The sequence below is a fragment of the Nansenia antarctica genome, assembly GCF_963989245.1.
Source record: "Nansenia antarctica genome assembly, chromosome: 10".
Lineage (NCBI taxonomy): Eukaryota > Metazoa > Chordata > Actinopteri > Argentiniformes > Microstomatidae > Nansenia > Nansenia antarctica.
The window spans coordinates 28,933,941-28,961,933 of NC_137680.1; the positions used below are offsets into that span (position 1 = coordinate 28,933,941).

Consider the following 27,993-nt stretch of genomic DNA (forward strand, 5'->3'; position numbering starts at 1 on the left):
TCAATAACCAGAGAGCCTCCAGGCTGGGATCACAACCCTGCGAGAGACAAGCCACGGGAAGGAAGGACTGTGTGTGTGGAAGCTCCCAGCACCTCCCCACTGTTTGTTTACTCTCGCTCAGGCCTGACTCTCTCTACTTCACTGAGAAGAACTTGAAGAACTTTCTCTCTCCTCTCTCCTTCCCTGTGAAAGTCGCCCGTCATGGCTGTGGCAGTGGCTACCACCGTGGCTCCATGGGCGGCCCCCCTGGCCCTGGCGCTGCCCCTGGTGCTCACCCTCTGCCTGGCACCGGCGCCGGCCCTGGGAGGGTGTCCATCGGCCTGCAGGTGCTCCTTCGCCATGCTGCAGTGTCTGGAGCCTGACGGAATCGCCAGCGTCCCCGCGCTGGCACCGCAAGAGAGCGAGAACGTCACCGAAATGTGAGTGCACTTGTTTGGTTGGTTGGTTGGTTGGTTGGTTGTTTGGTGTGATGGTTTGGTTCTCTGCCATTTTCTGCCTCTAGCTCAATGCGAGTGGGTTTGTTAAGTTTGCATGCTGTTTTTTTTCCTCATGTGATAAGCTCATGTTGTGCTTATCTATCCGTTGGCTCTGTCCTGGTGGTGTAGTAATGTGAGTGTCAGGACAGTCCATCTGTTCACTCGCTTGTATTAGTTCATGTTGCACAACCGTCTCGATCCGCGCTTGGCATAGAACAACAAGTGCTTGTTTCAACAAGAGGAAGCTAATGTTGTCGAACGGAAGGTAGAGTTCAATTACGGTGATTGGTTTCCATTAATTTTCATGGAGTGAAGAGAATTAGAACACTATGGATTGAATAGTTTTTGTTCAAACATACTATGTATTATTTATACATACTATGAGTTTGGTCAGTTTACGGCTGCGACTTCTACGGATGTTCTTGATCATTGCTTGTGTGTCGAAAGGCTCATGGTCTGAACTAGAATAATTAGTTGATTTTGTATTCTGCTTTATTCTATTATTGTTGATTTTGTATTCTGCTGCAATGCCAATGTCAAGGAACCTGAACCTAAGAGTTTTACTCTTGTGTACCCGTACATTAGATGTAGTAAAAGCAATCTGATCTGATTCTGGTTCTAATTGAGCCAGCCTATGATACTTGTAATTACTTTGATGACACTATTTGTAATGTTTCAAAGAACTGATGTTGACAAGTTCAAACAGAGCTGCTTTATCTAGATAGAGTATTTTTGATTTAGAAAAGGATGAAATGGGATATATGATTTGGTCTAAAGTGTCTGGAGCCAGTTGATTATTGGTTATTGATTATACATATTGGTTGAAGCAGACCATGACAGGAATAATAATGAGTATTCAAGTATTCATCACGCACATACAGATGGTGTTTGAGATTGCCCAATTGAAATTCATCAATGTCTCAATGTGCCTCTCCGCTCCTCATGATGTCGACCCATACATGCTGGTTATAATTGGAAATGGAAAGTCATTTCTCCTTAATTACGTTTCTGATGAAAACACTTAATTGGAAATACCTGTTCCACCTGAGACCACTGTCTGCATGTACGGTGGTCTGTGTAAGTAATGGGAGAGTGAAGCATTTTTACAGCTCTCTTATGCTTTGCTACAAATGATGTGATAGAACACACAAGACCTACCAGAAACACCTGTCAAGCCAATTGTCCCATTACTTTTGGTGCCCTGAAAATCTATACTTTAACCTCATTGTAATTGTTTAATTTCAAATCACAACCGTTGGAGTTTAGAGCCAAAAGAAGAAGAAATGCTTCACTGTCCACTGTTCACATTAATGACACAGGGCACTCTGGGAGACTGAGTCTGTTTTGATCCTCAGGTCTTGTTCGGTGAGCATGGTCTTTACCGCTGCTCTATGCACTGTGAGTAGACACCTATCGATAAGAACAAGAGCTGGTGGTAGAGGAGCAATCTGGGCTGTTGGATTGCGTTGATATCCACTCTGCTTCAGTGACACTGTGCTTTCCTTGGTGACTGGAAACGGTTCGTGGTTCTGAGCCGAAGAGTGGATGGAAGACTCTGACCTGGTGACTGTCTGACTCTCACCCTGCTGTGGCAGTTGGGAATTGTTGGATTCAGGTGTGAAGTGAAGTGTGACGTCAAGAGATGTGACCACCAGACTACCAGAATCTTTTAAAGGGTTAATACAATGTCTACAATGGAGAGATGAGCAGTATGAAGCATGAAGGATCTCTGAGGGTACGATCTCTGATCTGGTACCTGTGGGGTCCGTTCTCAGTTAGAGTCAAGACCTACGAAACAGGAGGATTTTGGTCCACAGAAGAATATCAACTGACACCAAATCAAACGCAGGATTCATAGACATTATTCAGTGTATCCCGATGGGTGCTGAACTACCTACCGCCTGACTAACAGAGGGAAGAGTCATGTCTGCAAGGTTTTAAAGGCTACTTACTTTGTACATTAGCAATTATGTGTTACTTCACATCAGCTATTCTTAACCCATAATAGAAATGGATAGACATGGAAAACGTCTACCTGTGATTCATGGAAGAGTGCTTTTCGTCTTGTATAATACAGTACTTGACGTTTTTAAAAGGAATGAAAGAATAACATGTAATTCCCTGTAGCCTACTGTACCACCCTGCTGCCTTTGTTCTCTGCTGCTGGGTTCAACAATTAACACTCAAACTTAACGCTCAAACTTATTTATGAGGAGACAGCTCCTACATCCAGCTATTTGACTGCCTCTCTTTCTCCCTCTCCCTCCCTCCATCTGTCTGTCTGTCTGTCTGCCTGTCTGTCTCTCTATCTGTCTCTTTCTCTTTCCACCTGTCTGTCTGTCTATTTGTTTGTCTGTCTGTCTGTCATTCTCTCTCTCTCTCTCTCTCTCTCTCTCTCTCTCTCTCTCTCTCTCTCTCTCTCTCTCTCTCTCTCTCTCTCTCTCTCTCTCTCTCTCTCTCTCTCTCTCTCTCTCTCTCTCTCTCTCTCTCTCTCTCTCTCTCTCTCTCTCTCTCTCTCTCTCTCACCATTTCTCAGTACCTGTGGCTGAACGTGTTGCGCTGAACTCCAGCAGAGTTACTACTACATCCACTCAGAGCAATTCAATCAATAAGTGAGATGGCTATATCGGCATAATGTTTTCAGAGGGAATGCTTCGTGCCAGTAAATGACAACACTTCGCTGTATTGGCGGCGCAAAGGAACACAGCCGATACACAGCGCAAACAAGGGGCCATTAACTTAGGAACAGGGGCTGGAATTCATCATTCGCTAAGTTATAAATGCAATTTTGCGAATTGCCAGCGAGGACCCAGCCAGAGAACAATAGATGAAATATTACCCACTTGGTTCAATCCAATAAGCTTGGGCGATTGGTGATTCTGGTTCCACCTGCCCTGTAATCACATTACCACTGCATAGGTCAATCAGACACAAATAAATATCTGTTTGTTTACTGTACTGTTACTGTATGTACACACAGACTGACTGTGTGTACTGACAGACTGAAACAATGCGCCTAGGCATATTAAACTAAACATTGGTATGCATTTGCAGCATTACAGTTCTAGATCTAGCACTAAACATAGATTATTTGTTGTTTGTGTGTCTATTTGAAGTACAGATAACTCAGGGAGTTTGCTGGGCAGAGTTGAGCTCTATCTCATTGTAACCTGACAAAGAACTGTTCGAAGAGGAAATAGTGACGTCAATCTTCCCCCATCTTGGTCTTTTCATAGTGTTTCATCTACTTCTCCTCCTCCTCCTCCTGATCTATTCAACCAAGGACCTTCTCCAGCTCTGGTTGTTGATGTTTACAAACTCTTCCCTTTGTGTATTTTTCCCAGTTAATTGCTCTGTAGCATGTTCACATCCACTAAGGCATCCACTGTATAGATTTGAATCAAGCTCTCTTTTTAAACTATTCGAGAGGAGAGAAATGTGACCTTGTGGTTAAATGGGAGCTTGAGTTGAGTTGATTTACTGTCCACTCGTTAGGTCTGAGGTACAATATGTCTGGAAAAGTGAGAAAATGGGTTATTGATGATGTCAACTCTGTGGCTCTCAAGGCGAGTTGTTTTTCCAAGTCTTCTCTACAGTAGATTTAGTTTCGATATTAGCTTTGTGGTTTGCTGTCTTTCCTCAGTCTGGTTTTGCTATCAGTGGTCAGACTGTAAGCCCACACAATTTCAGCACAACATTTGTACAAAGGCTCACATCCCAGCTAGCAGGGAATGTTCCCACAACATTGGCTAACATTCCCTACAAGTTCTGCTAATGTTTTAAAGAAAACGTTTTCATCTAATGTTCAAAGAGCATTTTAAGGATGTTTACCATTTCAAATAATGTTCCTATAACGTTAAATGTTAACAAAGTAAGAACGTTTTAGGTGCAACATTCTGAGATTGTTTTGGGGACATTGTTTAGGTAACAGATTATAGAATGTTCTTTTATAAAATGTTCCCACAATGTTACACGATAACAAAGGAAGGACATTTTCAAAGCAACATTTGGATAATGTTTTCAGGATGTTATTGATGCCTCAGATCACAAAACGTTTTTTCTAGAATGTTCCTGTAATGTGATATGTAAACAAAGGAAGAACGTTTTACCTGCAACATTCCATGGATGTTTTGGGGACATTGTTTAGGTAACAGATTATAGAATGTTCTTTTACAAAATGTTCTCACAATGTTACATGATAATGTTACACGATAACGCAAAATTTACTTCCGGATCCACACTGTTGCGCTCTATACAAATGAGCATGTCATTTATTATGTAATAAGAAACGCATAGATAGCATATTGAAATAGGTTTTCTTAACCCTTGTGTGATGTTCACTTTTTGGACCCTTTCGTACTGTTCGGGTCCAGTTGACCCGGGACATCATTGGGGTTTTAAAAGCACTTGCCCTGACACGGTGCTCCTAGTCCCAAGGGTGACCCGTACAAGGGGGTATACTCAGGGTGCAAGACACCCTTTGCAAGCCCCAAAATAGCCCATAATATTAAAGGGTACTGTACCCAATAATGCACAATTGGTACTGTGTACACATTCAAAAGTGCATATATTTTGTTCTGGTGGATCTAGGGGGGCTGCCCTTTGGAGAGGCTGGAGCAGAGGATGCTTAGTAACAAAGTGTCAGACCCCTGGGAATAGGTGGGGGCGAACAACAGCATGATGAGTAGTAGCGTTTTTATGCACATGATGCCCCTAACTTTGAAAATGCAAAATCCACTATAATAAAGACTTGGGTGTCATAAATCATACTTATCTAGGAAAAATGTTAATGAAACAATGTTTTCATTGCTGTTTATTATTTTGAATTTATATTCTCAATTGACTTTCACATGCATCTAATTATAATCAACCCAGCTAGCAATTTTTGGTTCTAAAAATGTTCAAAGAATGTTACCTAGAACGTTCTCGTAATGTTTTCAGCGGGAAGTTTTCTTCAAGTTCCCAGAATGTTCTAGGATAACGTTCTCTAAAAACATTTTTTAAATGTTGTGTGATAACCTTCTTAAAATGTTAAGTGACAGCATTGCTAGAACATTATGCCCTAATGTTCTTGAAAACGTTTTCAGAGGGAAGTTCCCAGAATGTTTTAGGATAATGTTCGGTAATAACCTTCTTAAAATGTGAGTTTACAATATTGCTAGAACATTACACCTTATGTTCTCAAAACATTTTCAGCTTAAGTTTTTTGTTTGTTCCCAGAATGTTTTAGGATAACGTGCTCTAAAAGCCATTCTAAAAACGTTTGCTTATAACCTTCTTAAAATGTTTACTGAAAACCCTGTTAAAACATTATGCCCAAACATTCCGAAAATGTTTTTGGGATGTTATTAAAAATTCAAGTTTCAGACTTGCACCAATAACCGAGGAGGCTGAGGACGTGGCAGACCAATCAAACGACTCTGATTAGATTTCAGACCAATCAAACGACTCTGATTAGATTTCAGACCAATCAAACGACTCTGATTAGATTTCACGCCTGACTGAGATGTTCAGTTCACCTCCGTGGTCGGGCGCAGGTAGACGGTTTTAGTTGAAGACAGCACAAGGGAACGGGACACTGTGGATTAAACGGTAAGGTTACAATAACTGTTTTTAATTGATTAACGTTACTTTGTATGGATACATTTACTTTCTTGACCACAAACTAACCGTTAATGCGAATAACGTCGAGCGTGTGTGTTGTCAGACAAATTGGTGAACGTTCAGATTTGACCAGCCACTCAATAGATTCACGTCATTGTTGTTGGTTTTTTGGCTGGTGGTGAGTGAAGCAAATCTACCAGCCCAAAAGTTTGGGACAGGTTTGGGAGCTAGCTAGCACAATTACTAGCATTCTACATGTCTATTTTACATGGATATTACTTGGTTATTTCCAGTAATTACTGCATAATTAACGGCCTGTAATTTAAAGGGCTATCAAACTTTTACATGTGTAAATACATTTAGCTAAAAACATTTCAAGAATGTTTGGGCATAATGTTTTAACAGGGTTTTCAGTAAACATTTTAAGAAGGTTATAAGCAAACGTTTTTAGAATGGTTTTTAGAGCACGTTATCCTAAAACATTCTGGCTACAAACAAAAAACTTAAGCTAAAAATGTTTTGAGAACATAAGGTGTAATGTTCTAGCAATAAGGTGTAATGTTCTAGCAATATTGTCAACTCACATTTTAAGAAGGTTATTACCGAACATTATCCAAAAACATTCTGGGAACTTCCCACTGAAAACGTTTTCAAGAACATTAGGGCATAATGTTCTTGTCACAGCTCCGCCCCTGGCTCATCAGCCGTCTATCAGTGGTGCCAGGTGTGGCCGATTAAGACCGCGACTGGCTCCTACTTAAGCTCTGCTCCTGCTTCCAGTCAACGCCAGATCGTAGCCATTTATGGTTGGTTCCAGTGTTCTTTCCCTCTACTCTAGTTCGTTACCCGTTACCCTAGCCTAACCCTATTCTCCCTGTTCCCCGTTAAGGATTCCCTGCCTGCCGACCTCCTGCCTGCCTGACTACCCTGCTCCCTGCCTGATCCCTGCCTGCCTAATACTATTTCTCCTGCCTGACCCCCTGCCTGCCTGCCGACCACTCCGCCTGCCTGACCCCCAGCCTGTCTACCGACCACTCCGCCTGCCTGACCCCCAGCCTGTCTACCGACCACTCCGCCTGCCTGACCCCCAGCCTGTCTGCCGACCACTCCGCCTGCCTGACCCCCAGCCTGTCTGCCGACCACTCCGCCTGCCTGACCCCCAGCCTGTCTGCCGACCACTCCGCCTGCCTGACCCCCAGCCTGTCTGCCGACCACTCCGCCTGCCTGACCCCCTGCCTGTCTGCCTACCACTCCGCCTGCCTGACCCCCTGCCTGTCTGCCGACCACTCCGCCTGCCTGACCCCCTGCCTGTCTGACTACCTGCCTACCTGCCTGACCCCCTGCCTGTTCTACCTACCTCCAGCCTGATCCCCCTGACACCCCTTCCCTACAATAAATCACTATTATTGTTGTACTACCTGTTCTCCGTTGTCTGCTTCTGGGTTCCGCCCTCTGGTCGTGACAGTTATAGCAATGTTGTCACTTAACATTTTAAGAAGATTATCACACAACATGTTTTAAATGTTTTTAGAGAACGTTATCCTAGAACATTCTGGGAACTTGAAGAAAACTTCCCGCTGAAAACTTTTTCAAGAACATTAGGGCATAATGTTCTAGCAATGTTGTCACTTAAAATTTTAAGAAGGTTATCACACAACATTTAAAAAATGTTTTTAGAGAACGTTATCCTAGAACATTCTGGGAACTTAAAGAAAACTTCCCGCTGAAAACGTTTTCAAGAACATTAGGGCATAATGTTCTAGCAATGTTGTCACTTAACATTTTAAGAAGGTTATCACACAACATTTTAAAAATGTTTTATCCTAGAAAATTATCGTTATCCTAGAACATTCTGGGAACTTAAAGAAAACTTCCCGCTGAAAACATTACGAGAACGTTCTAGGTAACATTCTTTGAACATTTTTAGAACCAAAAATTGCTAGCTGGGATACTACTCAATATTTTAAAAACATTTTTCCACTACTAGTTCCATTAAGAGCTATCGTTTTTTTTCTAATGTTTGTATGCGCTGTTATCATAGTTTAAACTACTGAATTTTGTCATCTTTGTTTGGTAGTATGGCTATGGTATGTGTTGTTCATTGTTCCTAGAAGATTGCTCACTCAATTCAAGGCCTTAACACAGTCCATGTGCAGAAGGCCATAATAGAATGCTTCCATTTTAACAGTATTCTTTTTCTGTGTTTTCATCAACCAGATATATTGAAAACCAAGTCAACCTGGAGAACATTACAGATACAGACCTTGCCAACTACAGAGAGCTGAAGAATCTGTGAGTTACCTGGCCAAATGTACTTTCTGATCATGTTAAATGACTATATGTTTGTAGATATACATTTGTTTCACTGTGTTACATAAGGACCTGAGAAATTCTTGACCACCTGACCTGTAACATTATCAAAATGTAATTCAAAGCATATCTTCAAGGCAGCACTGCATGTGCTTCAACACTTAAGTTTAGACACTTAGCCACAGACTTTAACACTTTTGACTTGGATTTTTCTTATATGATTCTCCCGATGAACATTGTTAATAGAGAAGTTAATAGAGAAGTGTATGTATATGTATACAGTACCAGTCAAACGTTTGGACACACTTCCCCATTCAATTGAATGGGAAAGTGTGTCCAAACTCTTGATTGGTATACTGTATGTATTCTGGTTAAAGTATTGTATTGAGTATCACTGGTCTACAACCAGTACTCAAGTTGTAAAAGTAGATCGGTGGATTTTATCATATGAGGACAATATTAGCATCCCCACAGCGTCAGTGACTTCAGTGTCAGTGACTTGGTAAACATTTCATTGCATGTGTGCGTGCCCCCTCCTCGCCCACAGTATTTTACTCAATATGCGCGAAACTAAATGTTGAAATAGCAGTAATACCACGTTCATTGATAAAATGACATAACAGATGGAAAGGGCGGATGGCAGTTTTAGAAGGGGGATGATTTTGACTGTTTTTATTTCAGGGGGGATGCCACTAAAACTACTGTCAACAAGTAAAGAATTCCTCAGGTCCCTAGTTATGTATTGACTGTATATAACGTTAAACATTGTAAGTTGAATTGATTAACTTCAGTTCATGTGTTACGTTGGTCCGTTCACTAAGTGGTCATCTCTATATGTCATATCCCAGTGCATTAGCCTGGCCCACTCCCCCCTTCCAACATGGACAGCCATGTTAGAGCAATCTATATAGTCTTAAACATTACAACATAACCTTCAATTCCCTTTATAGAGCTTTCAATTAAGGGGGGTAACTCTGTTCTACATAAGCCATGATTCTGAGAGGGGATTTGCTAGTTCAATTACAATTCTGCTGTTACTGTAACATGTATTGCTATTCAAAAATAGTAGATGTTTGAGGTTGAACTGAACAAAATAAGTATATATATAATAGGGGCCTATGTCTATGGTGTATTGTTGCCTGTCAGATAGATAATTCTGACTGGATCGTATCCATTTTTATTCATACAATGCTATTCTTTATACATCCTGACATTAGGAAAACAAATGATTTTGACCTCCATTGTCTCAGTGTTCTATTGTGAAAATCTATTCTATTAAAATGAATATTAATCTTCTGTTTTTCACCAGCACGGTCACATTCTGCAGGCTGGTGCACATCTCTGCTAATGCCTTCCAATACAACCTTAAGCTCCAGTATGTGTAAGTGGCCTTGTTTCTACAAAAGGATTGTCTTTCCTTTACATGTCTTGGCCATGCATGGGTTAGACAGTTTGTCGCTGTCAATCATGAGAAAGCCCTCCAGCCCTGTTGTATGTATAAAGCATTCCCACACATTCTCTCCATTATGCCAATCAAGCTTCAAATCGGAGCCCCATATTACTACTCAATGCAGATTATAAAACATTTATATTTGTTATGTTGGGAATATGAATTATTGGGTGACAATTAAACTTCATCATGTTGTAATGTCTATGATTCATTTATATTATCGGCATTGTTTATCAAGATTGTTTTTAATTACTTGACAGACATTACATTACTGAAAAATAATGATTACTCATTCATTTGATGCTGTTATCCAAAATTAATGGATAATGAGGCACCAATACATTGATAAACCAAAGATTCCTCAGTAATGTGTCACGTGGGATGGATTTTAACCTCTGATTTGACAGTGCATTACATTTGTTTTACAAGAAACATTTTGTTCACAACTCAATTTACAGTTGAAAGATTAGGTTGATCCGATATAAACAGAACTCTTTGAACAAATGAAGTAAAAGGCACTATTTCTAGGCACCAGGCCTTTCCAGAAATTGCCAATCTATTTGATAAGAAGAGCGAGTATATTCCATCATTACTGAAAGGACACACTGTACAGTACAGCACAACAAACAAGAATCAGAGTAGCATCGATGTTGTCTGTATCCATGGCAATCACCCTTATCGTTGCCATCTTGTCCTCATCATTTTACGGTATGTGCGGTATGTCCAATGTTGTTTATCTGAAAGACAGGCGGTTAGGAGGTGGGGGGGGGGGGGGGGGGGGGGTAAGGTAAGTTGGGGGGTGGGGGGGGGGTTCTCGAGAAATTGGAGAAGACATCCACCAGTCACCTTTTACTCGCTCACTTTGCCGGATTATCGACAACTGATGCATAATAAATACACTCCACTAAGGGTCCATTATCGCTTAATCAATATTTCACAGAGGGGGTGCGGGGGTGTGTGGCAGATGTGTCTCTCAGATTGGGGGGCCCCCACCCAAAGCAGGGCGAGAACATGAGAGGGGGCATCTTTGATGCTATAACTTGGGGGCCATTTTCCAAGACATACCACAATACTGTCTTCTAGATTCTTCTAGAAGCCTGTCACTTGTTTCTCCGTGATCCTCTTTCCCCAACCCCTCCACGGTTCTCTTAAGATGCTCTGTGTGAGCGGGGCGAGGAGGAGCAGCTGCTATTCCCGGCCACCATCTCCCCCTGTGGGCCAGGCAGGCATCGAGCCGGTAATAGATATGCCCCACTGGCTAACCCATCTGACATGAACTTTTGGGAGCAAGGAAAACAAATAATTGAGCCCCTGCTGGCCCCTATTGCCCCTGCCAACGTGAATATGTATCGGCTTGCATGAGCGCCCCTCCCCAGTGTGGTCTGCTGTCATCTTCTGAGAGGTTTTTATTTACATCCTTGGCGGTGATCTTCAGCAGGGATAAAATAAAGATTAAAATACCAGGATACTGTATACTTCCTATTGAGTGAATAACCACCATCAAAGTAAAAATAAACAAAAAACAAAAAACACCACCCTTAAAATATGTAGCCTTAGTATGTTTATAAATTAACCTAGCACTCCTAATGTAATGGTACATGATTTGTATAAAACCTGAGCTGCTTTCTCCTATCCCTCCCCAAATCATGCAGCCTGATCAGGCTAATATAACTCCAGTCCATTTGTTGCTCTATATGGCCAAGCCGCGGCCTCCCTCTGTGATAAGTGTTTGTGCCTCTGGGCTAATCATCTAATGTACTGAGCACAGAGAGAGCACCGCCAGGTGTGCCAGTAGAGTTCGTGAACGTAGCACTTGATGTTAATACTTGCCGCCGTAATTGATCAGAACCACATTTGGCTGCATTAGATGTTTCTACCCAGAGAGTGATTCAAAGCAGGTACACATTGTTCTAAAGAGAGTGATCACATCAGAACATTATTGTATTATTATTATTATTATTATTATTATTATTATATATTTATTTATTTTAACTATGTAAGAAAAAAGAGGGAGAAAAAAAAGTTAGGAATCATATTTCACAATAAATCCTATGAATAGTGAAATAAGTTCAACATTTGTGACATCAGCTGGTGAAAGCGGGAACAAACCAAATTATCAGACTTTTATTCTGAAGAATTAAAATTAATTTCAACGTTGAAAATCAATGACACACTCCCTAGTCAAGCCAAAATATTGCACTGCAATGGATTCGGTGAGTAATCCCCACTACCCTACATTAACTAGGTCCGAATGAATCCGTTGCATTGCGATATTTTGGCTTGACTAGCGAGTGTGTCATAGATTTTCGACAACGTTGAAATGTATTTAAATTTTTCTGAATAAAACTCCAAACACTTTGATTGGTTGCCGACTTGTTCCCGCTTTCACCAGCTGCTGTCACATTTATTATGACATTTTCTGCTGGTCTTGTTAAACATTTGACAGTTCATGTTTGTTTACTGAATCAAACAGGAACCTGGCGTCTAACTCCCTGGAACACATCAGCTGGAAGGTGTTCCATCTCCTTCCCCTGCTAAACCTGTGAGTAGTGGATTGTGCCATGAGTGGAGATATCACTTCTTTAATAGTTTCTACTAAGTACTGCATATATGCACATTGGTCAAACTGCATATACAGTATGCACATTGGTCAAACCTTAAAGGAGCAATCTGGGATTCAGAAAACAGCAAAGTGGTCTCCACAACTCTTTGTTTGGTAAACAGCTGAGGGGTGGGGCTGGAAACATGTGACCACTCTCAAATTCATAGACATTACTGTGGATGTAAGGACTGACCATCTAGTTTTAACCATGTTTTGAAGCTATACACTATACAGTGTTTGTTTACAATTACATTGTCCACAAACAATGGATTCAAATCAGCTAATATTTTGGGTTCTGATGGGGTTAGTTTATATTATAACATTTACAACTTAGATTCTTCTATAATCAATGGCTATATGTCATTAATGTAGAAGTCTAAAGATGTACCAATTCCAGGTTGCCCCTTTCAATCATATCATTCCATCTGAGCACAATACCCCTTTAATTATTTTTGATGATATAAGACCAATTTCCCCTTTTTTTCCTTTATGAATACAAGACCCTAGAGGACCATTTTCTAAAATACCATAGAAGATTAGACACATTGCAAGAGTAATTCCAGCATACCACCATTCCTTTATTTGTCAGAACATTCTTTACTATTCAATACTGAAACTCTCAAGCTCTCAATGTTCCGCTTAAAATGTGCCCTCATTGATACCAACAGCCTTGAGGAGTTCAGTTTGAGTGAAGAATTCATGACCAAATATGTGACATGTTCTAGTGTTTTGGTCCGCATGTCAGCATCCGACGTAATGTTCAGACTTTTCTTTCGGAAAAATGTGAATACATAAGTGCATTGTTGAAAATCAATGACACATCGCTAGTCAACTAACACAGCTTGTTCTGTGAGCCTGCTTACAATGTAAAGCGTTAGATAGTGTTTTAGTTAACTAGGTAGCAGTGGGGATTACTCACCGAATCCATTGCGTTGCAGTATTTTAGCTTGACTAGTGAGTTTGTGTTGACACTAGAACGTGTCACATATAGTTATTTTGTCTCCGTCCTCCTTCAGGGTTTTGAGGGACAACCCTTTAGTGTGCTCCTGTGATATCCATTGGCTCCAGCAGTGGCAGCATAATGAACGTGGTGACCTGGACAACCAACCGCTGCATTGTCTCTCAGATGGCCACGCCCTACCCTTGGACTCCTTAATGATGGAGAATTGCAGTGGGTTTTGTACATCAATCAACATTTGTACATCAATCAATATGGAAATAACAAACATGCTATTACTGTGTAATTACCTGGGTACGGTATGATGAACAATTTGTATGCTATGATATAATATCGTCACTTGATATGAATGTAAGAAAAGGTGAGGTATGTATAGTGTTTTAGTCATTGTTCAAGTAGTATTTCAGCATTGTCTTACTTCAGGTGGTCGTCATTCTAGCGCAACGTCACTAGGACCGGAACTATGTATTTCGGTGGAATTTATTGGACTAGCTGCACTGCTAACTGAGTTGGCAATGCATCAGTGGCAAGTTCCACTTATTTTGAAGGTATTAACACTAGAATAGTCGTGCTTTTTTTTACCTACTAAAAGAGCCGCCTCTTTACAATGTTCAAGCTGCTATTTACACACAATGACCACTAGTTGGCCGCTTGTAAATTAGCCTGGTTCCTACACAGAAAAACGGCAAATTAGGATTATATTAGCTTATCCTGATGTGATTTTGAAAATGTAAGGATACTGGCTGGTAGAACGCACATATCTAGGAAAAGTCATGAAAGGAGGGTCCTGAAATTTACTTACAGTAAGTGTTGTAGTGTAAAATGACATGTTTTCAGACACTTTCTTTGTTCATTGCTTTGCAGGTGTGCCGGAGGTAATCATACTCCCTTCCGTTAGTAAGACCCAGGAGGGGGGCAACCTGACGTTTGTGTGCGAAGTGACAGGAGTGCCCACCCCCACTGTGAGGTGGCTCACAGACCAACTACACTCCAATTACACTGTGCAGGTACTGGGTGATTCCACTAAGGAAATACATTACATTACGTCTCTTATTGAAACTTTTTTTTATTTTTTAAAAGGTCTAGCTAATAAAATCTTAATATTGGGTAATATCATTATGTCTGTCCAAATACACTGTAGCTTGGACATTTGGGTCATATTCTAAGGAAATGTGATTGTGATGTATTCAGATTCAGATTCAGATGCACTGTCTATGCACTGTATCCTTGATGTTTGAATGCCATAGACCCAAACTTCTACCCAGACGTATCCAATGATTGTAAACAGTACTGTCAGGGTATATAAGTGGTGTAGCACACTACGGCGCATGCAAGGTCCCTGGTTCGATTCCGGCCATCGACATATTCTGCATATCATCCCCCCCCCCCTCTCTCTCTCTCTCTCATCTCTCCTTCCTGTCAATCTCTACTGTCACTATCCCAATAAAGCAGAAATGCCCTAAAAACATATTTTGAAAAAAAAAAAAACGGTACTGTTCACTCCTATCATCCACTGTGTTCTGTGTCGTCCATCTGCAGGAGAGGATTTGGGGCTCCAGGCTGGAGTTGGTCCTCCACATGTCACACGTGTCCTCCAGCGACAACCTCCATAACCTGACCTGCGAGGCAGAGAACCGGGCCGGGCCTGGGGAGGAGATGGTGCAGCTGGACATTGAATGTAAGTGCCAATGAACTGTTACGAAGGTGCCAGAGACTCTTGTAAACTTTACTGTGTCAGGGAGATATGACAGACTTATTAAAGACTACTCTGGGGGGGCGCTTGGTGGCGGCTGTGGCGCAGGAGGTAGAGCCGCCGTCTAACGATCGCAAGGTTGGCAGATCGGCGGTTCGAGCCCCGGCTGGCCACATGTCAAAGTGTCCTTGGGCAAGCCACTGAACCCCAAATTGCTCCCAGTGAGCGGGGCCGGCGCCTTGCATGGTAGCTTGCCGCCATTGGTGTGTGAATGTGTGTGTGAATGGGTGAATGAGAGGCCGTTGTAAAGCGCTTTGGATAAAGGCGCTATATAAGTGCAGTTCATACTCGGGGGGGCGCTTGGTGGCGTAGCACACTGGGGCGTCAGCCATCGCGGGGTCCCTGGTTCGATTCCGGCCGTCGACATGTCCTGCATGTCGTCCCTCCTCTCTCTCGCCCATCTTACCTGTCGGTCTCTACTAAAAAGCAGAAAAACAAATAATAATAATAATAATAATATTAATAATAATTAAAAGATGACTCTGGGAGAGGGAGAACAGATTGTGTCAGTGGTTTTGTTTTTCACTAGAATGCACAGCTAGAGAGAGAATGATTCTGTGTTAATTGGGGCCTCTATGATGTGTGGTTAAAAATAGCCATTACATTTTGACTCCACTTCAACATCCCCGCTGGTCCCTTGCTAGCTTTTCTTCAGCTGTCACTCGTAATACATGTACTGTACATGTACTGAAATAATGCATTAGTGATATATATACTTCTTTATTAACTTTATTCAGACTTTAAACCGAGAACAAAACAGCAGCTCCATTCCAACCGGCTCTCTCAATACCTCCCTAACCTGTAGCCTACAATACATTTGATTACAGTTAGCACCTGTACCCTGTTACGAGACTTGAGATGTTGTTTTCTTTGAGAAGTACTGAGCTACTCCAAGTTACACATGAACAACACCTGAAAATGACAGCACCCAGCGGTCCCACACAAGAGAGTGTGATGCATTAGCAATACATTACCGAAAACAAAAATACTGGCCAAACAATATCATATATCACTGACTCAGTGACACTCATTGGAAAATAAAGCCCAAAAAGAGTGGGGGCACAATCAACTGCAGGCGAATGCATGAGCATCGGGGGACAGATAATGAGCGTCAGGAAAACGGGGGCTGATAACCGTGGTTAAGATCTGATTTAAGTCTCGGCTAATGGACTTTCCCCCTCCTACTCCGGAAAGCGGGTTGGGGCGGTGGTGATTGGCAGTCTGTAAGTGCGTTAGTGCGGCTAATCTATCAACATCAACCCCCCTGGTCGACGGACACTCGTTAACCGCCAGCCCTTTAATTACCCTTAATTACCTCCCCGAACAGTGGGGTGTTTACAGAGCTCGGTCAGTCCGCAGAGTGGCTCTCTCTCTCTCTCTCCAGCACTGATTCCACAGCGGTCGCTGTTGTAGCGGATGTAGAGGCTTCCATCCATTCAATAGACGGATCAAAACAAAGGAGCACCGCTTCGGAGAAGGTTGCTTAAGATGGGAATCCTCGGAAACTAAGTGCCTGAACAATTAACAAATCTATCTATGAACAAATCTGATACGACACACAATTCGGTTGTTAAGTCTGACGTCAGACGTGACGTTTAGCAATTTCCGGGTCCAAACCAGAAATTCCCCGCACCAGAGTACCAGTGAACTACAGCGGTAGAATGACAGTTCAATCGTTTTTTAGACTCGGATCTATTCATACAACAAGGGACACAGAACTTTCCCGTTTTCCCCATATTGTCAGGGTATTTGAGCCTCGGAAAAGCGCTATATAAATATAATGAATTCTTATTATTACTGAGGCATTTCGAAGAGAGCGCCTCAGCCAACTTTAGACCCGGAAACACGTCACGACTTAATAACCGGATAACAATGTCTTACTTCCTTCAACAACAGGTTTCATTTCAGACAGACATCTGCAAAACTCCATGAGGGTTCCAGTCAGTCAGTTGCTCCCACAGAAGTAATTGGGGGTCAATTAGTAAAAACCTGGTGGGTTTTTCCTCATCTTCACTGGTGGCTAAAGTACCTCAGCAGCCTTACGTGGAGACAATCTCGAGCTATCCCCTTAGCACAGCACTTTCTCAGGCAGGGTCATGGGTTAAGAGCTGCGGAATGGCCGGTGGATCGTGAGCGCGCGCGGGGGGGGCTCAGAGCGCCAGCACAGTCTTCGATCGGAAGGGGCCATTTCCTGTAGGTATCCTGTCCACTCGCTGCTTCCAGGTAGCTCTTGTGGTCAGGGGCCCCAACAAACACTAGGATCCATTATTCATAACAGGTCACTGCAGATGGAGAGCATTGATTCATGGAAACTCATAGAGAGGGACAGACAGTACAGGCACTCGGAGTCTACTGTCCATACTGTATGTTTGAAGTGGGTTTGCGGATGGTGCAAACCGCAAATTCAGCATGAAAGGGAAAACATGTGGATGGATGGATGGATGGAGTGTGGATAACAATAGCACGACGATAATTATAATTTTGTAACGTAAATTGGATTTTGGATCAAATCGTGATTTCCCAAACTTGTAGGGTTTTACTTGATCTACTTGAAAGAGACAAGATTATGTAAGGCACTCATTTCTTATGTCTTCTCATAAACTCATCTGATAAAAGTACCATATTTGTACAATGATCAGGTTTAGTGAATTGAGTCTCTTATCCCCCCCCAGTCCCGGTCAGGATCATCTTCCTGAGAAAGGCCGAGCCCCAGCACCACTGGTGTTTTCCCTTCGCCGTGGACGGCAACCCACAACCCACCATCCGCTGGCTCTACAACGGCTCCATCCTCATCGAGGGCCAGTACACCTACACCCAGGTCATCCCTGACTTCGGTGACGGCTCTGTGGTGCATGGCTGCCTGTTCCTCAACAAGCCCACCCACCTCAACAACGGCCTCTACACCCTCATTGTGGAGAACAGACTGGGGAGCGCCCGGGCCACGGAAACAGGGATATTTATGGACAACCCCTTTGAGGGGGACCCTGAGGGGATCATACCTGGTAGGGTGATTGACAATAGTCCAGACTTATAAATGAATAGTTAGTTACTTAACTATCGCTAAGCCACGCCCCCAAAATAGAAATTGTCCAATCATATCACAGCAAAAGTCACGACAGGCAGAAAACTCGGACAAACAACTCGCTGATATCTGATGGTGAAAAGCTTCTAGACGAAATATTCTTGTCATCTTTAAAAAAAAACTTACCTGTAAATCAGAAATTTGAACTCCCGCCATTGTAAGTCATTGAATGTCGGTCGGTCAGTCAGTCACTGTCAGTGAAGAATTTGAGCGAGTGTTTGTTTGTTTGTCCGAGTTTTCAAAGGGGGCGTGGCTTCTTTTCCACGTTGTGTGGACAAGAACGTTTTTTCCATACCATTTTGTCAGCGGTTTTTGTGGATATGTGTATTATGTTGTTACTATGTGTCTGTGTAAACAACATACTAAACCTAAATGTGTCTTCCTTTCTCTCAATGCCAGTCCTTAATGAGGATCCAAGTAAGCTGATCTTTTAATGATTTCTGTATTATTCTCATTAGAAATGCAATATGAATTAAATAGATGAAAAACAGAGCAATCTGTGTCATTAGTCTATGTTTTGTTTTAGAATTCTCAAATTCATTCAATTAATCTGATTCGAGTCAGTGAATGTGTTAGATAGATAGATAAATAGATAGGTACTTTATTGATCCCCGAGGGTAAATTCAGGCGTTACAGCAGCTCTGACCACAAACAATAACAACAACAAAATAAAGTGACAATTGAATAATAGACAAAAAAAAAAAGTGCTTCGATATCATGATACTGATATGACCAATGACCTCCTCTGTTACCCCCAGGTCCCACCTACAACTCTAATGAGGACGTCACTGAGAACCTAGAGAGTCGAGTGTTTGGGGTGAGCAACTATTGACTGTGTCTCGGCCAGCTCAGACAGTAGCTAACTGGGAGCGTGTGGGAGGCTAATGATCATTCGTTCTCTGCCCTCTGTGCACAGGTGTCAGTGGCAGTTGGTCTCGCTGTGTTTGCCTGCACCTTTCTCCTCATCATGGCTCTGGTCATCAACAAGTGTGGCCAGCACTCCAAGTTTGGTATTCATCGTAAGTTCAACTTTATACCAAGTACTTGGTGATACTGCAGATATCAGTCTGGGGGATTGTTATCTGAACCAGCTATCACAAAGCATTGCATATTTACACATAGGGATGTGGACTTAGATGATTCACCATCACTTTTACTCCCTACTCTTGTAGATGGACCAATTTTGATAGTATCTGTCTCGTTTGAATTTAAACGGCTTATTCATGAAGATTCCGAAAGGAAAACTATTAATATGACATCTTTGCCAAAAATGTCAACTAGACTTTTCAACAACATGAAAACTAATCTCCCAATTTGGGATCGAGCTTGAAGCCAGCGAACATCGGCAAATGATTTTTTTTTCTTCTCCGTATCACTTCATCTGCAACAGTTCCGCAGCGGGCATTGTGTTGCTGTCTGAAGGTAATGCACCAGGAGGAGGCTGGGTAATCTAGGGTTTCCGTTCGGCTGTAACTTTGCACACTGTCAGCCTCGGCGGCTTGGCTAGAGTGCCTTAATTACAGCATGCAAAGGGAACAGCGTCTGGAACCCCCCCTAGCTGCCGCTTGAGCCATTAAAGAAGACTGATGGAGGCCGGCTAGGCGTGATAGCCCCCCCCGCCCCTCCCCTAGCAAAGTGCCTAAGTGGGCCTGATTGCCTGAGTGGCCCCCCACCCGTCCCGGACGCCTCGTTTCATTTCCCTGCTCGCTCCCGTTCCTCCATTTTCTATCAGGGACTCTGGGGGTTCTGTGGTTTTCCTTGCTGAGTGGGTTTTACCATTTTAGGGCCACTTGTTTGGCTTTTAATATGGCCTGCAGCAGCAGCAGCAAGAGTTGCTTATTATTCAGACTTCCACTTCAGTTGTTTGACGTTTCCTGTCAATGCTGGGCTGATTGCTGTATTGTGGTGTTGATTATTAATACTTTTCATCAGCAACCAAGGAAGTCGTTAAATACAGCAACATCGATGTGAAAAATCGGCTCTATGGCCTTATAAATGATGACCAAACTCCCTGTTGATTGAACAATTCATGCATAAACGGTTGAAAAGTGATTTGGGAAGTATTATCTCTCTCTCTCTCTCTCTCTCTCTGCCTCTCTCTCTGTCTCTCTCTCTCTCTCTCTCTCTCTCTCTCTCTCTCTCTGTCCCATCAGGCTCCTCAGTCTTGGGCACAGAGGATGATCTGGCCGTGTCCCTCAGGTTCATGAACTTTGGGGCCAGCCCCCCCACCTCAGACGACAACTTTGTGGAGAACCCTCAGTACTTCTGTGGCATCATCAAAGACAAAGACATGTGTGAGTGGGATGGGCATAACAACTTGAGTATCACATTTGTGACAGCAGTTGGCGAAACCCGGAAGCAAGTCGCCAACCGACGGACCGTTCAGACTTTTATTCTGAAAAATGTAAATAAATGTCAACGTTGTTGAAATTCAATGACACACTCGCTAGTCAGGCCAAAACACTGCAATTCAATGGATTCGGTGAGTAATCCCCACTAGTTAGTGTAGAGTAGTCGGGATTACTCACGGAATCCATTGCATTGCAATGTTTTGGCTTGCCTAGCGAGGGTGTCATTGATTTTCAACAACGCTGAAATGCATTTACATTTTTCACAATAAAAGTCTGAACATTAAATCAGCTGCCGACTTGTTCCTGGTTTCACCAGTTGCTGTCACATTTGATTATGACATTTGAGAACATGTGGGGCACTCTGTTTCTGCTTTAGCCAATGTTTGGTATTGTGGTCCTGTGGTCTGTCTTGTCATAGTACACAGTGTCAGAACCAGGGTTGCCAGATAGGATTGACAATTTCCAGCCTAACCACAGTCTAAGAACCGCTAAATCCACCAAAAACCAGCCCAAAACCTATATTGTCAGAAAACCACTAATTACTATTGGGCAGGTGCCCATCTCCTGCCCCCTAAATTGTATGTCTGTTGCCAATGATGTCTGTAAAATAAAATAAAAACCCGGCCCATCTGGCAACCCTGGTCAGAACATGTGCAATACAGCCTGTAGAATGACACTAGTAGTTACCTTTTGGTCCGAAGGGTATAATAGAGGTTAGACTGTTTGAGAGTGTCTCAGCCCTTTTGAAAAAGAGTCCCATGTTTTTACCCAAGGCTTTTAAGAGATAGTTTGTTGTTGCCCAACTTTGATTGTTCATTTCTCTTCATTTCTATGCAGGTGTGCAGCACATCAAGAGGCAGGACATTGTGCTGAAGTGGGAATTGGGTGAGGGAGCGTTTGGCAAGGTCTACCTGGCAGAGTGTGCCAACCTCAGTCCTGACAGTGACAAAATGCTGGTGGCCATCAAGGTAGGACGTCATCCATGCCCACTCATAGGGCCATTGAATACCAAGGTGCCTGATATAACATTCTTAACGATTTCATACAGACATGCACATTAACCAAATCACAGGTCCATACCCAAAGTCAACCTCTTAGTCACGTGTTCAACTATAAACACTTAGGAACACCTGTACACCTGTCAACAGTCCAAGCTGGCGGAGGTGATGTAATGCGTGTGGGGAATGGTTTCTTGGCACACTTTGGGCCTGTTAATACCAATCGATCATCGTTTAAATGCCACAGTCTATTTGGGTATTGTTGCTGACCTTGTGCATCCCTTCATGGCCACAATGTACCCCTACCCTTACTAATGGCTACTTCCAGCATGATAATGCATCATGTCACAAAGTAAAAGTCAACTCAAGCTGGTTTCATGAACATGACAATGAGTTAGGTTAGTTAGGTAAGTTGTCAAGGGAAGGCATTAGCAACCATTAGCATCAGCGATGAGAATTAGCAAGAAATAGCACCAGAAAACTGTCTCAAGCACAATTCGAACCAGCTACATTCAAGGTTGCACGTCATAGCCTGAAAATACGTTGACACACTTATTAATATTTTCTGCAAAAACAATCCCCTAGAACGTAATAATTGATTAGGGAGGAGAATACACATTAATATGCATCAACAATGTGGTTTCAGTAGGACGCAGTGGAGGATGGAGGAGAGGATGGGATCCTCTGAGTAATGTTGGATGGACTTTATTTGTCATTGCTACAGTACAGGTACCAAACGCTAGGAAATTGCTAGGAACCAACGTTCCTAGCAATAGAGAAAAAGGCTTATGACATAGCCTACGGTTCAAAATGGTGGTACCTTGGGTTTGACATCTCTCTTCTTCTCTCTTCTTCTCTCTTCTTCTGCTCTCAGACTCTGAAGGACGCCAACGAGTCGACCAGGCAGGACTTCCAGAGAGAGGCTGAGCTGCTGACAGTGCTTCAGCATCAACACATCGTGCGCTTCTATGGAGTGTGTACCGACGGAGAACCACTGGCCATGGTGTTTGAGTACATGAGACATGGAGACCTCAACCGCTTCCTCAGGTAAGGGTGACTGACATGACCAGGTCCCGAACCTCGGTGTGGCCTGGGGAGTGGTCCAGTGGTCTAGCACTACACACATATACACTACACACATATGCAGTACACACATATACAGTACACACATATGCAGTACACACATATACAGTACACACATATGCAGTACACACATATACAGTACACACATATACAGTACACACATATGCCCATGGGTTTGAGTCCGGCCCATGCCCTGCTGACATGCCCTCTTTTCCGTACTGTCCTGTCTATCTTCACTAACTCTATCCCCCCCCCCAAAAATATTATATATATATATATATATGAGTGGGACTGAAAAAGAACCTTTAAAACCTGGGTTTGTTTGTGCGCCTCAAGACCGCCGATCTAAAGCCTTGAGTATGAGCACTGTGAGGCTATAACAAGTCTGCTCTCAGGCATTGTTATTCTGAATGTTGGTCACCAAACCATCGTTCCTACCAGCCTTCCTATTCATTAGCATTCCGTAGGGTATCCATTCAAACGCTTCATTCTATTGTTCTACACCACTCGCTCTGCCCCAACTGTCCTTCAACCGACGTTCATCCACTTTACTGACGTCAAGGAACCACATGGGTCGGACTTCCCCTGTGGCGAAGGGACCGCTGTATTAGCCACTGTTTCAGTGCTCCACCGAACCTGGATGTGTACTCAAAGAGCTAAAGCCCCCTTACAGTGACCTGGGATGGGCTGCGTTCTGTAGGGTGCACCCACTGTGCGGTGGAGTGGTCAGAGCACTTAGTAAGGAGGGAGAGAGAGTAGTGGGCTCGTCGTAGGCTTAACACTAGAACAGCCATGGGTGGTGTCATTTGACCCTGTTAGTAAAAAAAATGTTATACCTTTGCACTCGATCACATTTCAGGATCCTCCTTTCATGACTTTTCCTAGATATGTGCGTTCTACCACCCAGTATCCTTACATTTTCAAAATCAAATCTCATCAGGATAAGCTAGTATAAAGCTATTTTGCAGTTTTTCTGTGTAGGAGGCAGGGTAATTTACAAGGCGGCCAACTAGTGGTCGTTGTGTGTAGGTAGCAGATTCCCATTGTAAAGCCTATGGCCATTTGACCCCCGAGCGGGGCTCTAATAGTAGGTAAAATAGGCACGGCTGTTCTAGTGTTCAAATCTCTAAGGAATCAGGAAGAAAAACAAAGAATCCAGAAGAATCAGGATGCGGCAGGGCATTTTTTTGTGGTCTGCTGTGTTTTTAAGATGCATTTAGTTTCAGAACGTCATAATATTCAGAACGTTTATATATATTATATAAACACATATGGAGGATATGTTGGACAGAAATCGGGGTCAAGTTTCATACGCCGTCGACACTCACTCTCCAAGCCTTAAGACACCCACGTCTGTTCGTACAAAATAAAAAAATAAAAAGAAGTGTGGAGCAAGTAGGGGTGTTCACTGAGAAGTCAGACAGTGTGTTACAGTGATACTGATGGACCAGAACTCACCCTGCACCTGGGAGACAGGCGGACACACACACACACACACACACACACACACACACACACACACACACATTGACACAGACGTAGATGGCGCATGTCTGCCAGGTGTCCAAGGAGCCAGATTGGGAATGGAGGCTCAATGCACACGCACACACACACACACACACACACACACACACACACACACACACACACACACACACACACACACACGTAGACATAAGTATGAAATACATGTTCATGGATGGATGGAAATCACATTTCCAGCAGACAGATTGGCTGTGTCTCTCTCTCTCTCTCTCTCTTAGCAGCTGCTCTTCTACCCTACCACCTGCCCTTTAAACTAATAGTGATATTATAGACAACTATAGACTTCCTGAGTTAAGAGGGAGGAGAGCACGGGACAAAGTAGAGAGGCGGAATATTAGGATGAATGGACACATGTCAACAGTGATTTGCTCAGTTGAATGGAAGAACCAGCAAGAGTGGGTGTATGTAATACTTGAGAACAACCCTGGATTTTAGAAGGTCGAGGCTATCATACGTCTCCGAATTACATTATTGGCAATTATTCGACAAGGCGAATTACAAGCCTTATGTTTCGTATTAACCATCGCCGTTAAGTTCTTTTTATCATGGCGAGGTCTCAGGCTGACGGTTTCCATTGTGGCGGACGTTGGCAATCTGGAGATTGCATGTTAGTCATTGTCCATTCGGTCAGCCTAGGTTTACAGTGTATTGCGTCACTAGGTTGATGAAAAAGGTTTGTTGCTATGTACGGAGAGCCCCCCATCATTAGCCTCATTGTATCTGGAGAGCCAATCGGTGATCAGAAGGCCAGATGGGGATCAGAGCACTGAACCCAGTTTCTTTTTCTTTTTTTTTACCAGCAAACATTTCTGTCACAACAAGTCTAACAACGGTAACCTCTCCCAATACTCCAGAGTAACCTTTCTGCCCCTCCGTCATGCATTGCACCTGACGATATGGGCCAGCCCTAGTCTAGTCTGTTTACTTCACACAACGTCCTGCAAACCGCAAAGGGTCCATGACCTTCTGACCTTTCCCCATCCTCTCGTCCTGCCCTCAGGGCTCACGGTCCTGACGCCTGTATCCTGGAGGAGGTGAAGATCCTGCCGCTGGGCCAGCTCACCCTGCCCCAGATGCTGCAGATCGCGGCCCAGATCGCCTCAGGCATGGTCTACCTGGCCTCGCTCCACTTCGTCCACAGGGACCTGGCCACACGGAACTGTCTGGTCGGGGAGGGCCTGGTGGTCAAGATAGGGGACTTTGGGATGTCCCGAGATATCTACAGCACAGACTACTACAGGGTAAGGGTAAAGTAGAACTTTTATACATACGCAGTACTGTCCATACGCAAACCCAGGTGTATGTACAGTCAGTCAATTAATCAATCAATCAATCAAAGTTTATTTTTATAGAGCTTTTTTTACAAACGTACATACTGTACGTATTATATCCTAACTGTACGTATCATATTGATATTCATCTCATGTATATTCACTCTTATATTCATTTATTTATGCTCACTGTAATATCTATACTGTAAACGTGACACTGTCTACATTATCAAGTTTTTGGCACTTTGCCGCTTTTTGCATATATGGTTAGATGCCAAACTACATTTGTAAAATGTAGAAACGTGTGTTTCTAAATGTACAAAATGCATACAGTAGGTACACACTCCATGTTGTATTGTATGAAATGAGATCATACAACAGATGTATTGTACATCATGCAGCTAGCAAGACTTTATTACTACAGCCACATTGCAGCCATGATAAACATATCTTAACACATAGACCGGATTCTGTATTATTGCTTAATTGCCATATGTATGAAACCTCTGAAACATTTTTTTACCCAAGGGCGTTGAATGTCAGTATGCGAGGTCTAATGCGCAGCGCCCTTTCTCCCTGGTCAGGTGGGGGGGCGCACCATGCTGCCCATCCGCTGGATGCCCCCGGAGAGCATCATGTACAGGAAGTTCACCACGGAGAGTGACATCTGGAGCTTCGGCGTGGTCCTCTGGGAAATCTTCACCTACGGCAAACAGCCCTGGTACCAGCTCTCCAACAGTGAGGTACGGAGGGTGTTCCCTGGGTTACAATTACTATAGCAACTATGAGGGGAACATTCATTCAACTTCCAACTGCCAGAATAGATTTTTGCCATTCTTCATCAAAAGTAAGAATCGTCATAGAAAGATTTAGTAATTTGATGTAAAAACAAAATGTAAAATGATGTGGAGTGTTGTACTGAGAAGTGCTGAATTACTGAATTATTGACTCAAAGGAAGTACCCCCTGACATATGGGATCATATACGGGACATAATATAATATAGCATATAGGGTGAAAGCACTAGGTTTTCCCCGCTTTTTGATATATGGCCAATCAATACATTCATAGTAATCTTGGCTAGCCAAGTCCAGCACTTTCAGGTTAGCGCACCAAGAAGTGGGACTCCGACGTGACCACAACTGTGCCATTACGGGGCAGAACCCTCTCTCCTTTCAAGTGGAGGGTAGATCACTTTTCCCGTCCACTCGATTCTAATCTCATTGGTCCTCATCATCGCCCCAGGGCCAATGACGTTTAACCTTGTTAACCTAATCATTCCCGGCCCGTGATGGACGTGCGTAATTACTGTGTGGCCTAATTAGAGAAGACAAGGATCAATCATCCCAAATACTCTATCTGGGCATCGAGATAGGGTGGCGGCCATTTTGGAAAAGTCCAAGTACAAATCATTGTTCACTTATGAAGTTGACTGAAAGGTTCTCGTGTGATGTAGTTCAGTGCTGACAGGCCTCGTGTTCATTGAATTAGGTCACTAACTCTCTTAGGAAGGTTCAATCACTCGCTCTTTTAATGGGGGAGCAAAAGGCCGTTTTTGAGCAGGAGTAGCCATGGTGGAATGGCTGAATCTCATGCTAGCCCTTGACAAGGATTAATTAACCGAAAGCTAGTGCACTCACTTCATTTGACAGTTTCTGCTGAATAGGATTCCATTGTTCCGCCAGGGTGCAGGGTTCAAATGTCTTTTCAAATGTCAAATGTTGTCTCCCAAACTTACACGCCGGAGCTCTGTGAACATCACTATGCAACGGTTTGATCAGAACAAGCATTGTGATTGGCCGATCGAGGTTGCGTTCTCGGCCTTGATAGGGGGGTCTGCCAGAACTCTTATTTTTTTGTAATCAATTATTTATTGCAAAACAGTACACATGAAAAAGTCACATTATTACACCAAACAAAATAAGTGTCTGTCCTGATTTTATTTAATTTTTTATCTTACTACCACTATAAACACATGAGTAACCCCCCCCCCCCCCATGTCTGCCAGAACTCTTCTGACCATTGTGCCCTAACCCTAAGAGCTCCCGCTACCGCCGGGTCATAGCCTCTCGTGAATATTGCTTCATTAAAATGTGTTAAACACTTGAGGACCAGCTAGTCTCTGTCTCTCCTTGGCACCTTGTTGATGAAATCTCTAACGGCTGGTTTTAACCTCACGAATGAACAGTGACGATGTATGAGTATGACAATATTTGGACGCTGTAAAGAAAAATGCCACAGCGAGTTTTGGTTCACCTCTATTGAATTCTAATATTGCTGTCCTCCTCTCCCTCCTCTATTGCGCCCCCCCCCAACAGGCCATCGAGTGCATAACGCAGGGCCGGGAGCTGGAGAGACCACGCACCTGCCCCAAAGAGGTGCACGCCCTGATGCAGGGCTGTTGGCAGAGGGAGCCCCAGCAAAGGCTGGTCATCAAGGACATCGAGAGTCGCCTCCTCTCTCTGGTCAAGAGCCCCCCAGTCTACCTGGACATCCTGGGGTAGAGAGGTA

The 27,993-nt window shown here is 43.2% G+C and overlaps 1 protein-coding gene across 3 annotated transcripts; it reads left to right on the forward strand.

Moving 5' to 3' along the window:
* ntrk1 (neurotrophic tyrosine kinase, receptor, type 1) lies at window positions 1-27,986 on the forward strand (the record flags this gene model as incomplete). 3 transcript variants are annotated; one of them, XM_080540338.1, is made up of 17 exons in its annotated part: window positions 1-419; window positions 8,298-8,372; window positions 9,700-9,771; window positions 12,314-12,382; window positions 13,459-13,613; window positions 14,265-14,407; window positions 14,940-15,078; window positions 17,826-18,155; window positions 18,635-18,652; window positions 18,994-19,052; window positions 19,152-19,254; window positions 20,389-20,529; window positions 21,424-21,554; window positions 22,459-22,631; window positions 25,213-25,459; window positions 26,068-26,226; window positions 27,801-27,986. In XM_080540338.1, exons 1-17 carry the CDS (start codon window positions 202-204, stop codon window positions 27,984-27,986), a joined length of 2,418 nt encoding a protein of 805 aa, XP_080396464.1. In that variant the 5' UTR covers window positions 1-201. The 3 variants fall into 3 exon arrangements, with proteins under 3 accessions (XP_080396464.1, XP_080396465.1, XP_080396466.1); XM_080540339.1 differs by having other exon boundaries at window positions 25,213-25,453; XM_080540340.1 differs by lacking the exon at window positions 1-419 and adding an exon at window positions 2,087-2,410.
* Between the last annotated feature and the right edge of the window lie 7 nt (window positions 27,987-27,993).